We start from the raw sequence: 17,977 nt of genomic DNA, 5'->3' as shown, positions 1-17,977 counted from the left end.
AGTTCCTTCCAAGCGAAAGAGCCGTCCAACCTCTCAGTACGTTTAACTAACGTTTTCTAACATTTGAGACTGCCCCGATTGTAAAGATAGGCCTGACATTTCCCCCTATGTCCCCCTCTCTTCCTAAAATATAACGGCAGACAGAGTTATCGGTAGTAAGAAGAGAGGAAGTTTTTTAAAATCTGTGGCCGCAGACCGAATATAAGGAGGCGCGCTACAAGATTCCGGACGACCATTACAGGGCAACAAAGAGATAACCCTAATTTAACTCTCTACTGTCAGTTTATAGTCGGCCGTATTCTTGCAGCCTGGAACAGGTAACCAACGTTTGCCCATGTGCTTTGCCAAATAAGATTCTCGTTATTTGACATTCACAGTTTTTGTTAGGGATCTTAGACTTGGTTATGTTTATGGCCTTTGGTTTATTTTATCACTAGCGGCTTTTATTATATAGCTGGTGATCACTATGGCAATGTAAAGCCTGTCCTTTTTTCATATTAATAATGAAACTCTATTTTATGTAAATATGGGAAATTTGCCAGCTGTGAATACTGTATAATAATTTTTAGATAGTAATTAGAGTGTGTCCATTGGAATTGGCTTCTTCATGATCCGATTACAATTAGGAGCAGATTGTGTGTCTTTGTGATACTAATAATAATATTAGATCATAAATAAAATGCAGATGTAATGTTTTCCTTATATGGCATTTTTCGTAGAGGGCTTTTTGTTATTTTGCAGCCTGTTAATGGACCTATTTCTTTGAAGCCAGTACCATTTTAGTAGCAGAAAACTCAAGTGAACTACTGTGATGGCTCAGAAGCCCTTTCATGGAAGATCAGAGAGGAAGAGAATAGTAGTGGCAGAAGAGGAATTGAGTAAGGAAACAGCTTGAGAAAAATTGGGGAGGAAAAATTGTATCCAAAAATTTAAAAAGTTAGGTTTGGAGTGCCGAAACTATGGATCAGTTTGGGGCCACAAGCCACTGGGAGTCATTGTTTTTTTTAAAAAAAGTTTGCAGAAGCAACTTCAGAACTGTCCTTCCTTCTCATTTGGGGTCTTGCTAATTTACAATAGTTTTAAACATTACCTAGTTTACAGTTATAACTAATTATAGATACTAGATAGTTAGAAACTTAGAAGACAAACTGTAAGTATTTATATTTGCCATGCTGTATGCTTACATGGGAGCGCCTACTCTGATTTTTACTTCCAATGTTGCTTGTGCAAGTCAATTGTGGGCTCATCCAGGCAAAGTAGGAGTGAGTTTTGTCAGCACTCCTGATTTGCAAAACTGGTGAGTTGTTAAAACTTGCTCCAAGCTTTGCTTCTTGTTTGGCTTGTGCAAGTCTCAGTGGAAGGTTATAGTACCACAAAAATCTGAGGATCTGTGTGATACATGGATCAAATATGACTTATTAAAATAAGTATAATATTTAATATCCAATCACAGTCCAAAAAAGTAATTTTATTCATGGGAAGCCATCATACAATTTTATTAATCATTTTAGGTTGTCATGGTCCTGAAAAGTTGGAGAATTCCTCTTAGAATGTTCTAAAGAAGGCACTGCTATTGAAGTAAATAGCCTTTTTAGAAAAAAAATGATTATCAAAAGTGAAAAATATTAGCAATAGAGACAGCATGCTACAAAACAAAGTTGAGGGGAGATGGAGATCCTTGGGAGCTGAGGAACCAGCTCATCCCAATGGGATTAGCTCACCCCACCTGTGCCAGCAACAACAGACATGCTGAGAGCCTTGTGAGCCAAGGAAATTCAGTCAGCAGGATCCAGGAGAAGACTTTTTTGGTTGTGGCACCAGCCCTCTGGAACATCCTGCCCTCCAGATTAAATCTGCCCCCACTCTTCTGGACTTCTGAAAGGCTTGAAGACCTGGCTCAGCCAGTTGGTCTGGGGCTCCATTGGGGGAGTGGCGTCTTGCAGTGTTTAAAGGATTGGTCAAATGCCACCTCCTCCCCATGCACACTTCCTTCCATCTTGGTTAATTAAGTTTTAGAAATTTAGAAATTATTATTTTAAGACATTATATTTTAATTATATGACTGTGAACTGCCCAGAGTCACCTCGACAAGATGAATGGCATAGAAATGTAACAATAAAATAATTTCAACAATAAACTTGTTATGACATACCAAATTACAAAATAAACAATTACAGTTTAGCCTACTTTGCGCAAACGTAGCTTGTGTAATACTTATATTGGTGTGTTGGGTTGATTCACTGATCTTATGTGTGATATATGAGGTAATGAAAGAGGGTTAAAGTACAGTTTCATACTGCACCAAAATATGTTATGTCAAATACCGGTAAGTCCTTTATTGTTCTCAGTGCTACCAAAGGTGTGCCTGCAGTTCAGAAACATTATGTCTTTTAAGAGACTGATCAGCTACCACGACCCTGTCTCTGATCTACTATTGAAAGCTATCTTATTTATTTCTCCCATTTTTATTACAAACATTAATTTAGATTTAAGATGAAGGTTAATTGTTGTGGAGAAACATCTAATAGAAGTTTATAAATCAAAACAACCGCATTAGGTTTATATATTTTCCTAGAATTTTCATTATTACCTTCTGGTGTAGATGGCAAGCTGTGTTAATTTATGAGAGGTAAAATTGTTAAGGAAAAACAATAAAAAATATTCTGGTAATTTATACTTACAGATAGTCCTTGGTTAATGACAGGCTTGGGACCTGAATTTTTGTCACAAATGTGGGAGGACAGCACCTCCCCCCCCCCCGAGAAAGAAATATTTTGGAAATATTAAAAGGCAGAATATATTTCTCCAAAGGATCTTAAAAGCAGAAAAGCAGGCCCAGTTTTCTCAATAGTGCCAGGCAGAGGCCAGGTCTGTAGAAATGCAGATTTGATAATCCTATTCAGAAAGGTTGGAGCCAGGAAACTAGAAGATGATGAGATTAGAAAGACAAAGACCCCTAAAATCTACGTACCCCACCCAAACTCTAAAGACATGACCTCTAATAGGATTAACCCACCACCATCAGAATACCAAAAAGGACACACTCAAAAGCTCAGGTCAAAGTTCATGCCACAGGAACAAGAAACAACTCCGAACGTAAGAGCCCAAGAAGGTATAAAAACTCACCACTCCCAGCCACATGTCAGCTTTCCCAGAGCCACATTTCTGTCTGGCTCTGTTCTTGAATAAATACAATCTTTTTTCTAAAGCAGTCTCCATTTTGTTTATTCCCGGCTTGGACTGGACCCTGATGAAGAATTTTCTTTCAACACTAAGCAATGCGACTGTAAACTAAGACATTACATGACTACATTGCTTAGCAATGGCAATTCTGGCACTTCCTCTGCTATCACTAAGAAAGCTTGGGGTGGCTGCTGCAGGAGGTGGGAGGAGTTGGCATGGGGCAAGTGTGGCAGGGCTTGGGGTGGCTGCTGCAGAGTGGCAGAGATTTACCCAAACAACCTGCAACTGTTGTTGTTCGCTTCCATATTGACTTTGCTTGTAGGAAGCTGGCAGGGAAGGACATCAATTGCAATCACATGACTGCACTGCAACCATCACAAGGGTGAGCTGGTTGCCAAGTGCACAGATGTGACAGAGAGTGCAAAAGCTTTAAGGACTGGTCATACTGCTTGTTCAGTGCCGCTGTAACTTCAAACTGTTGCTGAATGACAGTAGCTTAATAACTGTTGTTAGCTGTTGTTGTTGTTAGCTGCTAAGTCGTGTCCAACCCATCGCGTTCCTCCAGGCCTTCCTGTCCTCTACCATCTTCTGGAGTCCATTTAAGCTCACGCCTACTGCTTCAGTGTAGTATGGATATCCCGCCCTGAGTCTTCGGAGAAGGGCGGGATATAAATGGAATTAAAATAAATAAATAAAAAAATAAAGGCTAGAGATTAAAACAAAAAATCAGAGTTAACCCCCATTCATTTTCACTATTAATTCCTATGTACCATTTAATTTTTCTCCTACATATCTCATCAGTGACATATGAAATCTTGCCTCAATCACTCAATTCTCCTGAACAGTGTGTATATTCTCCCTATCAAAGATCTCTTGACATTTTAGATTTGTCAGCAACTGTTGTTGTTGTTAGCTGCGAAGTGGTGTCCTACCCATTGCGACCCCATGGACAACGTTCCTCCAGGCCTTCCTGTCCTCTACCATCTTCTGGAGTCCATTTAAGCTCACGCCTACTGCTTCAGTGACTCCATCCAGCCACCTCATTCTCTGTCGTCCCATTCTTCTTTTGCCATCAATCTTTCCTAGCATTAGGCTCTTCTCCAGTGAGTCCTTCCTTCTCATTAGGTGGCCAAAGTATTTGAGTTTCAACTTCAGGATCTGGCCTTCTGAAGAGCAGTCAGGGTTGATCTCCTCTAGGACTGACCGGTTTGATTGCCTTGCAGTCCAAGAGACTCGCAGGAGTCTTCTCCAGCACCATAGTTCAAAGGCCTCAATTCTTTGGTGCTCAGCCTTTCTTACGGTCCAACTTTCACTGCCATACATTGCAACTGGAAAGACCATAGACTTGACTATACACACTTTTGTTAACAGGGTGATGTCTCTGCTTTTTAGTGTGCTGTCTAGATTTGCCATGGCTTTCCTCCCCAGGAACAAGCGTCTTTTTATTTATTTATTTATTTTATTTTAATTCCATTTATATCCCGCCCTTCTCCGAAGACTCAGGGCGGCTTACAAGCTTAGTAGTAGCCTTCATTCTATGTATATGCCTGCTTATTAGGGCTTTCACACACACCCCAAGCAGCATTATTACAAAGTCAGCTTAATTGCCCCCAACAATCTGGGTCCTCATTTTACCTACCTCGGAAGGATGGAAGGCTGAGTCAACCTTGAGCCTGGTGGGATGCGAACCTGCACTAATTGCAGGCAGCTGGTGTTACTTAAGGAGGCATTAGCCCACTGCTCCACCAAGGCTCTTTTAATTTCTTGAATACAGTCCCCATCTGCAGTTATCTTGGAGCCCAGGAAAATAAAATCTGTCACTACCTCCATTTCTTCCCCATCTATTTGCCAGGAATTGAGAGGGACGGATGCCATGATCTTGGTTTTCTTAATGTTAAGTTTCAACCGAACTTTTGCATTCTCCTTCTTCACCCGCAACAAGAGGCTCTTTAGTTCTTCTTCAGTTTCTGCCAGTGGTATCATCTGCATATCTTAGGTTGTTGATATTTCTCCCGGCAATCTTAATTCCAACTTTTGATTCATCTAGCCCTGCTTTTCTCATGATGTGCTCTGCATATAAGTTAAATACACAGGGCGACAGTATACAGCCTTGCTGGATTCCTTTCCCAATTTTGAACCAATCAGTGGTTCCGTGTCCAGTTCTCACTGTTGCTTTTTGACTGGCATATAGGTTTCTCAAGAGACAAATAAGATGGCCTGGTACTCCCATCTCTTTAAGAACTTGCCACAGTTTGTTGTGATCCACACAATCAAAGGCTAGCATAATCAATGAAGCAGAAGTAGATGTTTTTTTGGACTCCCTAGCTTTCTCCATGATCCAGAGTATGTTGACAATTTGATCTCTAGTTCCTCTGCCTCTTCGAAATCCTGCCTGTACTTCTGGTAGTTCTCGATCCGCATACTGCTGGAGTCTAGCTTGTAGGATTTTAAGCATAACTACTAGCACGTGAAATGAGTGCAATGGTGCAATAGTTTGAACATTCTTTAGCACTGCCTTTCTTTGGAATTGGAATGTAAACTGATCTTTTCCAATCCTGTGGCCACTGTTGAGTTGTCCAAATTTGCTGGCAAATTGAGTGTAGCACTTTTACTGCATCGTCTTTTAAGATTTTGAATAGCTCAGCTGGAATACTGTCACCTCCACTAGCTTTGTTGTTGCTCAGCTTTTCTAAGGCCCACTTCACTTCACATTCTAGGATGTCTGGCTCGAGGTCAATGACCACCTTATCATGGTTATCAGGGATGTTAAGCTTGTTCTTGTATAGTTCTTCTGTGTAATTTTGCCACCTCTTTATCTCTTCTGCCTCTGTTAGGTCCCTGCCATTTTGGTCCTTTATCATGCCCATTTTTGCATGAAACGTTCCCTTCATCTCTCCAATTTTCTTGAAGAATCTCTGGTCCTCCCTATTCTATTGTTTTCTTCTGTTTCTTTGCACTGTTCATTTAAGAAGGCATTCTTATCTCTTCTAGCTATTCTCTGGAATTCTCCCTTGCCTTTCGCTTCCCTCATTTCCTCAGCTATTTGCAAAGCTTCCTCAGACAGCCATTTTGCTTTCTTGCATTTCTTTTTCTTTGGGATGGTTTTGGTTGCTACCTGTTGTACAATGTTGCGAACCTCTGTCCATTGTTCTTCAGGCACTCTGTCTATCAGATCTAACTCCTTAAATCTATTTGTTACCTCTACTGTACATTCAACAGGGATATGATTTAATTCATACCTGAGTGGCCTAGTGCTTTTCCCTCCTTTCTTTAGTTTAAGCCTAAACTTTACAACGAGAAGCTCATGGCCTGAGCCACAGTTAGCTCCTGGTCTTGTTTTTACTGACTGTATAGAGCTTCTCCATCTTTGGCTGCAGAGCACATAATCAATCTGATATCTGTGTTGACCGTCTGGTGATGTCCATGTGTAGAGCTGTCTCTTGGGTTGTTGGAAAAGAGTGTTTGCTGTGAACATCGTATTCTCTTGACAAAATTCTGTCAGCCTGTGCCCTGCTTCATTTTGTACTTCAAGGCCAAACATGCCTGTTATTCCGGTTATCTTTTGGCTTCCTACTTTAGCATTCCAATCCCCCATGATGATAAGGACATCATTTTTGGTGTTAGTTCTATAAGGTGCTGTAGGGCTTCATAGAACCAGTCAATTTCATCCTCTTCAGCACCGGTGGTTGGGGCATAGACTTGGACTTCTGTGATATTGAATGGTTTGCCTTGGATTCGAACTGAGATCATTCTGTCATTTTGGGGATTGTATCCCAGTATTGCTTTTCCTACTCTTTTATTGACTATGAAGGCTACTCCATTTCTTCTGAGGGATTCTTGCCCGCAGTAGTATACCTGATGGTCATCTGAATTAAATTCACCCATTCCTGTCCATTTTAGTTCGCTGATACCTAAGATGTCGATGTTCAGTCTTGTCATCTCTTGTTTGACCACGTCCAGCTTGCTTTGATTCATGGATCTTATATTCCAGGTTCCTATGGAGAAAAAATCTTTACAGCATTGGACTTTCCTTTCACCACCAGATACATCCACAGCTGAGCGTCCTTTCGGCTTTGGCCCAGTCGCTTCATTCTTTCTGGCACTACTAGTACTAGCCCTCTGCTCTTCCCCAGTAGCATATTGGACACTTTCCGACCTGAGGGGCTCATCTTCCAGTGTCATATCGTTTTGCCTTTTGGTACTGTCCATAGGGTTTTCATGGCAAAGATACTGGAGTGGGTTGCCATTTCCTTCTCCAGTGGATCACGTTTTGTCAGAACTCTTTGCTATGACCTGTCCATTTTGGGTGGCCCTGCACGGTGTAGGTCATAGCTTCATTGAATTACACAAGCCCCTTCGCCACGACAAGGCAGTAATGCATGAAGGGGGTTGTTAGCTGAGGACTATATAAAAACTTTTATTAGGGTATAACCTTCTGTACAGTACACTTCCTGTCACTGGATGTGTGAATAATACAATGTTTGTTTGTTTGTTTGTTTTAAAAAAATGAAAAGTAGCAAAATCTTCTGAACAGTTTAAGTTGATCTGACTTCTCCTGTTAGAACATCCTAAATAGTAGTGTAATATGATGATAAAATAGGAGTTATATCTATCAGTGTTCAGCTCTACTCCTATCTTACAACTCAGTTATTTTTTAAAAAAACATTTGCTATGCAAGACTATATTTTTGTCCTGTGATAGGTGGTGGAGGAAATCTGAAAAGGAACAGGTTTGTCAACCATAGCTTGCAAAAAATTTTGGTAGTGCCTCACCAAAACATAAAAGAACTGAAAGGTAAAAACCCTCAAAACAGTAAAAAAAACCCACAAAAGCAAACTTTCAAATGTTTATAGTTTGAAGGTATATATAAATTTAATAGATAGAATTTAAAGAAAACTGACTTTTTTAAGAAGTATGTTTAATGTTATTGTTTTAAAGAAACTTTCAAACAGAAAATAATGATTCAACACGCCTTGAACCCTCCTCAGCTAAAACATTAATGGACATAGGAATTAGAAGGATCTTTTCTTCAGACCATGACATCTTCCGGCAAAGTGTGAGAAAATTCTTCCAGGAAGCTGTGGTACCATATCATGCAGAGTAAGTTAAATGTACAAAATCCCTTTTCTCATTTTCTCTTTCTCATGTTTGAAGTAATCCTAGATTTTATGCTGCTTGCCCAGGTGGTTATAACTAACAGTAAGGTAAGTGTTTCTATAGGTTTAACAGCTTTGGAGCTACTAGTGGTTTTTACTGAAAGAAAAGATTTTTCTCTATGTATATACCCAGGCACCTCAGACCCAATTCCTTTGCATTGTGTCTGCTGTCTTGAAAATAGAGGAGGGATTGGTAAATATATTCACAGTTAATTCTGCATCAGATTTAATTAGCTGATATAATTCAAGTTAACTAATCATCTCAATTACATGAGTCTCATTGAGTTAACAATTTATGTATCTCAGAAGACATCTAAACTAGTGCTGCACTGATTTTTTTTAAAAAAAAATAGTTTGCGCTATTGTTGGCCTTAATAAATGATAGGTTTTTTTATCTACTAACAAAGGTAACCTTATAACAATTGCAATGTTCTTGCCTGGGAATAGAGTCCTGTTTGTTAAGTGGGACATGCTTTTGGGTAAAAGTCCAAATCACAGATTAGACATCTGCTTTCCTATTACTTTTTATGACTGCCGTTGTACACTTGATCAAGATTGTGCTTCTTACCAACTGTTTTTCAATATGGATTGAGAGATAATGGTGCACAAAAGCACATTCTGCTTCTCCAGTGATTGCTCAGCAGGAATTTGGAAACTTTTCTATAATGCCTCCAATGGGCAACGCTGATAAAAGTGGTTGAAATAATTTCAGAAGACTATCCTTATCTTGTTTTCATTGATCTTTTGCTCACTTGGAGGTAAGGCCTGATTGGTGGAGTTTTTTGTATATTCCCAGTGGTTTAAGATCAGTAAAGTGAAGTAACTCTGCAAGTGGGACGTACTTTAGCTCCAAACAGGTGTTTCTGCTAATGCGAACAGAGTGGTCATCATAGTGGATGGTTTTAAAAATCAACTATTTTTTACATCACCTCTTTATGTTGGAGGTAGTCCTTGTTTAACAGTTATTAAGGCTGTTTAGCTATGCTAAATTGAGCTATTGCTAAATGATGTGGTCATAAAGCGCAATATCATATGACTGCACTGCTTAGTTATTGTAATCCCAGCAATCCTTGGTTTCCATTATTAGATGGTGGTTAGAATTAGTATTGCAATCAAACTCTGTCCACAGTCTGGAGTTCAATCCTGATGGAGCTTAAGGTTGACTCAGCCTTCCATCCTTCTGAGGTTGATAAAACGAGGACCCAGATTGTTGGGGGTAATATGCTGAAATTGTAAACCACCCAGAGTGTGTTGTACAGCACTATGAAGTGGTATGTAAATCTGTGCTAGTGCTAGTGCCAAGCAAGGACTGTGCACATCATTAAGGATTTCTGACTTCTTGCCAGCTCCCCTTTGGCTTTACTTGTGGGAAGGTTACAAATTACGATCACATGAACAGAACAGAATAACAGAGTTGGAAGGCATCTTAGAAATCTTCTAGTCCAACCTCGTGCTCAAGCAGGAAACCCTGTACCATTTCAGGTAATTGATTGCCCAAACTCTTCTTAAAAACCACTAGTGTTGGAGCACCCACAACATCTGGAGGCAAGTTGTTCCACTGATTAATTATTCTAGCTGTCAGGAAATTTCTCCTTAGCTGTAGGTTAGTTCCTTCATTAATTATTTCCATCCATTGCTTCTTGTCCTGCCTTCAGTGTTTTGGAGAATAGATTGATCTCCTCTACTTTGTGGCAGCCCCTTAGATATAGGGGCTGCCCTGCCATCAGGTCGCCCCTAGTACCAGTTACTGCAACTTTTCTTCGTATATTTTAGTCTCCAATCCCCTAATCATCTTTGTTTTCTGCACTCTTTCTAGACTTTTAACATCTTTTTTATATTGTGACAACCAAAACTGGATGCAATATTTCAAGTGTGGTCTTACCAAGGCTTTATAAAGTGGTACTAACACTTCACGTGATCTTGATACTATCCCTCTGTTGATGCAGCCTAGGACTGTGTTGCCTTTTTTAGCAGCTGCAGCACACTGCTAGCTCATATGTAAGTGATTGTACTCTAGGACTTCAAGCTCTTTCTCCCAGTTACTGCTATTAAGCCATGTACCACCTAGTCCAGGGGTAGGCAACCTTGGCTCTTTTATGACTCGTGGACTTCAACTCCCAGAATTCCTGAGTGTTGAAGTCCACGAGTCATAAAAGAGCCAAGGTTGCCTACCCCTGACCTAGTCTATACCCTTGCTTTTGGTATTTCTTGCCTAACTGGAGAACCTTACTTTTCTCACCATTGAACTTCATTTTATTAGATAAGAGTCCAGTGTTCAAGACTGTCAGGATCCTTCTGGATCTTGAATCCACCTTCTGGAGTGTTGACCATTCTGGCCAGCTTGGTGTCATCTGGAAATTTGATGAGTTCCCCTTCTATCCCCACATCTAAATAACTGATGAAGATACTGAAGAGTACTGGGCCTAAGACAGAGCCTTGGGGTACCCCACTGCTTACTTTCCTCCATATAGATGCAGTTCCATTAAGGATTATATGTTGAGTGCTGTTGGTCAGCCAGTTACAAATGCACCTGGTGGTGATGTTGTCTAACCCACATTTTGCTATCTTATCACGCAATAAATTGTGGTCTATTTTATCAAATGCCTTAATGAAGTTGGGATGCCACAAAAGTTGGAAATCCAGGCCAGTTGCTCAGCAGCCATATTGCGTTCATGTTAGTACGTGTGGCACTATGACAGCCAGAATTTAATGGTCTGGTCATAACTATCACTCATTCAGTGCTGTCATACGTTTGAGTGGTGTCTGAATGAGTGGTCATTAAGCAAAAACTATGCGAATGTATCATAAGCCTGATATAATTGATTGTATGGTTTGTCTCTAGAAGTTGTTAAGCTGATTAAAATTGTCACACTTAATGATTAAGCTAAAATTCTTCGTTTTTGCTTAACACAAAATGAAGTTATCTATTCTGGCTTAATTTTATGCTTCAAGCAAGTTAATAAATTTAACACATAATAGTATACACTTGGCTTAGCCCAATGAGTAAACCTGTCCAATGTATATAGTCTTTTTATGTATGCATTATTCTAAATATGTTCCCCCAAATAATCAAGTTTGAATTTTTACTAAGTAAATTATTTAGAATCCATTTATATTTCTGTAAGAATTCCATGATTTTACTTTTTGGTTTTTGGTGGTTTTTGTTTTGTAGATGGGAAAAAGCTGGTCAAGTAAGCAGAGAACTCTGGGAAAAAGCCGGACAGCAGGGGTTGCTTGGTATCAATATATCAGAAGAAAATGGAGGCATTGGAGGGGATCTGTTTTCTTCAGCAATCGTTTGGGAAGAGCAGTAAGTTTTTCTTTTGTTTCCTTTAGAAGATTTTTCTATAATTACTACTTTTTCCTCCTTATTTCCTCTGATAGTTATATCTTAAAATTTGGTCTTCATAGTGACAGAATTCATTGACAACAAAGAGACGGCTCTACACATGGACATCACCAGACGGTCAACACAGAAATCAGATTGACTATGTGCTCTGCAGCCAAAGATGGAGAACCTCTATACAGTCAGTAAAAACAAGACCAGGAGCTGACTGTGGCTCAGACCATGAGCTTCTCCTTGCAAAGTTTAGGCTTAAACTGAAGAAAGTAGGGAAAAGCACTAGGCCAGTCAGGTATGAATTAAATCATATCCCTGTTGAATATACAGTAGAGGTGACAAATAGATTTAAGGAATTAGATCTGATAGACAGAGTGCCTGAAGAACTATGGACAGAGGTTCGTGACATTGTACAACAGGTAGCAACCAAAACCATCCCAAAGAAAAAGAAATGCAAGAAAGCAAAATGGCTGTCTGAGGAAGCTTTGCAAATAGCTGAGGAAAGGAGGGAAGCGAAAGGCAAGGGAGAAAAAGAAAGATACACCCAATTGAATGCAGAATTCCAGAGAATAGCTAGAAGAGATAAGAATGCCTTCTTAAATGAACAGTGCAAAGAAATAGAAGAAAACAATAGAATAGGGAGGACCAGAGATCTTTTCAAGAAAATTGGAGAAATGAAGGGAACGTTTAATGCAAAAATGGGCATGATAAAGGACCAAAATGGCAGGGACCTAACAGAGGCAGAAGAGATTAAGAAGAGGTGGCAAAATTACACAGAAGAACTATACAAGAATGAGCTTAACGTCCCTGATAATCACAATGAGGTGGTCACTGACCTCGAGCCAGACATCCTAGAATGTGAAGTGAAGTGGGCCTTAGAAAAGCTGAGCAACAACAAAGCTAGTGGAGGTGACAGTATTCCAGCTGAGCTATTCAAAATCTTAAAAGACAATGCAGTAAAAGTGCTACACTCAATTTGCCAGCAAATTTGGAAAACTCAACAGTGGCCACAGGATTGGAAAAGATCAGTTTACATTCCAATTCCTAAGAAAGGCAGTGCCAAAGAATGTTCAAACTATCGCACCATTGCACTCATTTCTCATGCTAGTAAAGTCATGCTTAAAATCCTACAAGCTAGACTTCAGCAGTATGTGGATCGAGAACTACCAGAAGTGCAGGCAGGATTTCGAAGAGGCAGAGGAACTAGAGATCAAATTGCCAACATACGCTGGATCATGGAGAAAGCTAGGGAGTTCCAGAAAAACATCTACTTCTGCTTCATTGACTATGCTAAAGCCTTTGATTGTGTGGATCATAACAAACTGTGGCAAGTTCTTAAAGAGATGGGAGTACCAGACCATCTTATTGGTCTCTTGAGAAACCTATATGCGGGTCAAGAAGCAACAGTGAGAACTGGACACGGAACCACTGATTGGTTCAAAATTGGGAAAGGAGTCCGGCAAGGCTGTATACTGTCGCCCTGCCTATTTAACTTATATGCAGAGCACATCATGAGAAAGGCAGGGCTAGATGAATCAAAAGTTGGAATTAAGATTGCCGGAAGAAATATCAACAACCTAAGATACGCAGATGATACCACTCTAATGGCAGAAAGTGAAGAAGAACTAAAGAGCCTCTTGTTGCAGGTGAAGAAGGAGAGTGCAAAACTTGGGTTGAAACTTAACATTAAGAAAACCAAGATCATGGCATCTGGCCCTCTCAATTCCTGGCAAATAGATGGGGAAGAAATGGAGGTAGTGACAGATTTTATTTTCCTGGGCTCCAAGATCACTGCAGATGGGGACTGTAGCCAAGAAATTAAAAGACGCTTGCTCCTGGGGAGGAAAGCCATGGCAAATCTAGACAGCACACTAAAAAGCAGAGACATCACCCTGTCAACAAAAGTGCGTATAGTCAAGGCTATGGTCTTTCCAGTTGCAATGTATGGTAGTGAAAGTTGGACCATAAGAAAGGCTGAGCGCCAAAGAATTGAGGCCTTTGAACTGTGGTGCTGGAGAAGACTCCTGCGAGTCCCTTGGACTGCAAGGCGATCAAACCGGTCAGTCCTAGAGATCAATCCTGACTGCTCTTTAGAAGGCCAGATCCTGAAGCTAAAACTCAAGTACTTTGGCCACCTAATGAGAAGGAAGGACTCCCTGGAGAAGAGCCTAATGCTGGGGAAGATCGAGGGCAATAGAAGAAGGGGACGACAGAGAATGAGGTGGCTGGATGGAGTCACTGAAGCAGTAGGCGTGAGCTTAAATGGACTCCAGAAGATGGTAGAGGACAGGAAGGCCTGGAGGAATGTTGTCCATAGGGTTGCGATGGGTCGGACACGACTTCGCAGCTAACAACAACAACAACAACAAAACCCAGCATGGATAGGAATTTTCATGGTGATGAATTCATTGAGTACTATCTAGAGAATTCTTCCATATTCTTCTCTGCTATAGTCACTGTTGCCACTTTATACAGACTTCTGCTGCTGCCTTTCATCTCTCCTTCTCTTGGATCGGGATCTCCTTCCTATGTTACATCCAAATGCAAGATCCCAAAGTGGTCACAGACAAATGTCTCTCTCCTTTTGTCTTGGCATCAGTCCCTTCATTCTGTCATAACCAGCTGAACTCCTTCACTCATCGCTCCACAACTTTCTCTCTTTTGCAATCCATATTGGTCTGCTGGCAACAAAAACTAGAAGAGGAGATCATCTTGCATTATAGAGACAGATATAGGCACAAAGTATGGGTTTCAAAGAAATACAAGATTGGTTTAATAAACAAAAGCAAGTTTTATTGGACTGGATGGTCATAATAGACACTGGGTGTTTGACTCCACCCTTGTTTGTTTCCCTTTCTTTTCCAAGTCAAAGCAATAACTAGATTTTTCATTCTTTTCCTTGCAATCTTAAATCCTTAAAAGAATAAGCTGAAGATATTTTCCTCACTAAATCCATCCAGACACTTGTTCTTAGGCTGAAAAATATTTGTGCATAACACATTTGGTCTGGTTTTAAGTTAGTGTGAATCAAACCATGGTGGGTTGCATGTCATGGAACAGACTATTTTTCTAGAGGCCTTAAACAAAAACAACCCTTCGAATAAAATGCAAAACCTGAGTGGAGATGATATAGCAACAGCAAACAGCAAGGATCCCAGTGAATGGAACACTTCAATTTGCCAAGGCTCAAGACAAGGATGTTCATTCTCCCTTATTATTTGTAATTGCTCTGAAAGTCTTATCCAACAAAATCCAAAAAGGTAAGCAGATATGCAGGATCAAAATTCATGGATGAAATCACCAATGAAATGTTACATTGGTGATAGAGTGCAATTATAAAACCACTAAGTTCAGTAATTAGGAGATTAAAATTGAAGAATATGTGGCAATGGAAAAATTGACTGTATATTCACTGCAGTAATCTAAGCAAATCAAAGCAGGAATGCTTCCATTATATACGACATGTTACATAGCAAGGCAAGCTATGTGAGTGCAAGCTGAGTTACTTAGGATATGATTTCTGAAGAAAAAAGAACTTTCAAGAATAAGCAAAAAGATCCAAATAAAAATGAGCAATAATCACAGATGTCCAAAATGTAATATAAAAATATTTAAACCCTAAATAGTGTTTAAATGTCTGGGAAAACTAGTGTCTGGGGAAATGAGAGAGGGGGAGGCTACTGGAATGTTTTTTTTTCTAATTTTTAAAAAATTGTTCTGGTTTGTTTTCCTTTCTTTTTTAAAAGATATATTTTTACAATACCTTTAACTTTCAACCTTTAATTATATACTCTTGGCATAAACTCCTGGCATTCTTTATTCATCCCTACCAGGAACTTATTACCCTTTTCACCACCACGATGAACTTGGGTTTGGGAGAGGGGGGAGAAAGCTAGGATCATTATTTTCTCTTATGTCTTAGTTTACTGTATGTAGAAATGAGCCTTTAATTGTTTCTGCCATCTGTAGTCTCATGTTTCCTGCTTAGTAATAATAGGCTCGGAACCCCCTATGCATACATACTGCTTCTGATCTATAATAACTGAAGCAGAATATCTTGCCTTCAGTATGTTGAGAAGAGCAAAATAATATATTTTTCTTATTAGCCAGTGGATCTATTTTGAATTAAAACTTCTTAATAAGAATATTTATGAATGAGCAACATGAATCTCTTTATTAATTCTCCCCAATATGTACCTAACAAAAAAGCTTTTCTTGGGGTTCTATGAGAGGCTACATGAGCTTCTGAGTAAGATTGTCATTGAATTTTTTTTTAAAAATGCCATTTTCTGAACTTTGCACTGCGCAATGCTAGATCTTACAGTGGTGGGAATTTATATAGACTATGATTCAGCTGCCGTGCCAACTTGATGGTTTGCTGATATAGACAATATAAGACATGCATTGTATAGATTAGAAGTGAATTGTATTGTGAAGTTTTTGTACTTCAAAATTTTACGTGAAAGTTTCCTAAAATCTAAATATTATTTCAAGGATTCCTCCAGAGTAAAAGGTTGAAAAAAGCTGATCTAAAATATGACATTGTAAGAGTAATACAATAATAATTTTCTTCTTTGTAGTTGAAGAACCCGGGTACAAATCTTTGGTTTTTTAATTTCTTCCCTTTCCAGGATGTATGCTAATTGTACGGGCCCAGGATTTAGTCTTCATTCTGATATTGTCATGCCTTATATAGCAAACTATGGCTCAAAAGAGCAGATTAAAAGGTTCATTCCAGAAATGACAGCAGGCAGATGTATTGGCGCAATAGCTATGACAGAACCTGGGGCTGGAAGGTAAGCATGCTCTTTTAGAATGCAGTCTTTTGCATACATTTTTAGTTATTCTCACTAGGGCAGACCTGTGAGCATTAATAACATCCCTAATATATTTGCCTAGCAGAGTGCACATGTGATGGGTTGCTTGTGCCCCTCCCCACTGCCACATAGCAATCCCCAGAGCAACTCAAGATTATAAAGTGATGGATTATAAATGCAAAATACCAAAAATCTATGGAACTTCCATTTATCTCCTTTAACCCTCCATAGCCTGTGAATGAGCCAAGAATAGACCCCTCAAATTTTGCAACAAACTGGCTGCTTTCAGGGGTATAATTCCTGGCACAAAAATGCAAAATTATATGCTGGAGATGGGTGTGTTAAGTCAATGCAGGGCCAAATGTATGTCATTTCCAGCCCTAAAACCCTCTGAACTGTCAACAATTTAAAACAACCTTTATATGTTAAATTCAATCCCAAGCTTGGTAGTTTCTTGTTCCTATGTATGCATTATATCCACAATCACCAAAAATAATTTCTTGGGGGGTGTGTGTGTAGGTGTTTTTGAAAATTTTGCCACATTTCAATTGAGGATGCCAACCTTTTAAAAGATTTGATGAGCTGAAATTACATTTTATCAAATATATTTTTTGTTTAATAATAATGAGGACTTGCAGGTGCCATATGGCGCTCACAGGCACTGTGTGGTCAATCCCTGAGTTATGTGATTGTCTTCAGAATTTTTCAATTACAGTGTAAATACTTGCATAAAAGAAGGTTAGAATCACTGTGGGAGATCATTTGCTGTTCCTCTAGGCTGGGAGACTTTAATCATTATGCATTTGCTATGTTGCATTAGTAAGAACTATTTTCTTCTTAGTGATTTGCAGGGTGTGAAAACATTTGCAAAAAAGGATGGAAGTGATTGGATTCTAAATGGCAGTAAGGTACGCGATAACATTCTTTTAATTTTGGTAAATGTATTTGAGATTACTGCTGAGATTACTGCTGAGAATTATGGGGTTGGCTTTCTACAGTTTTTCAGCCAAGCAATGCCAGGTCATCACCTTTTCTATTTTGGACGAGGACTCCTGCTGCCAGAGTAACAATGTGACTGCAACTGACAACTCGAAAACTCAGTCAACTTAGCAGGTGCTTTTTTGTCCTTCTTTTGTTGAGGAACGTTATAAAAAACATCTGAAGAATTTGGCCTTTTAATGCTATAACATGGCTGGTCTGCAAAGGGTAACCAATGCTCAGATATTTCACAGCTTAAAAGAGTTGGCAGGAGAATGGCCTCCCTGGTATGAAATTGCCTGGAGAGACCAAAGAGGCAAATAAAAACTCGATTGTAGTGGCATATATAAAAGAGAAAAAAATGACTTCTCCTCCTGGTGAGTGCATTGTTTAGGGTTCAGAGAAAATGTCAAAATGGATATTGCCAGATGCAATCTGATTGTTTTTGCTTACAATTACTGGATAGTTTTGTTAAAATTGCTCTTGTTTTTCTTTGATAAGAT

The 17,977-nt window shown here is 39.4% G+C and overlaps 1 protein-coding gene across 3 annotated transcripts in view; it reads left to right on the top strand.

The window, feature by feature from the left end:
* ACADL (acyl-CoA dehydrogenase long chain) overlaps window positions 1–17,977 on the top strand; it is a 34,970-nt gene that overhangs the window by 308 nt on the left and 16,685 nt on the right. For 2 of the 3 annotated variants that reach the window (XM_083354745.1, XM_083354743.1), the window contains exons 2-5: window positions 8,122–8,283; window positions 11,512–11,649; window positions 16,311–16,475; window positions 17,338–17,404. In XM_083354745.1, the coding sequence (XP_083210871.1) occupies window positions 8,122–8,283; window positions 11,512–11,649; window positions 16,311–16,475; window positions 17,338–17,404 (532 nt within the window). Of the gene's footprint in view, window positions 1–249; window positions 318–8,121; window positions 8,284–11,511; window positions 11,650–16,310; window positions 16,476–17,337; window positions 17,405–17,977 lie in introns of those variants that run through there. The other variant, XM_083354744.1, reaches the window with a different exon arrangement.

Source organism: Vipera ursinii (genome assembly GCF_947247035.1).
Source record: "Vipera ursinii genome assembly, chromosome: 1".
Classification (NCBI taxonomy): Eukaryota; Metazoa; Chordata; class Lepidosauria; order Squamata; family Viperidae; genus Vipera; species Vipera ursinii.
This window is presented reverse-complemented; position numbering and strand designations above follow the sequence as displayed.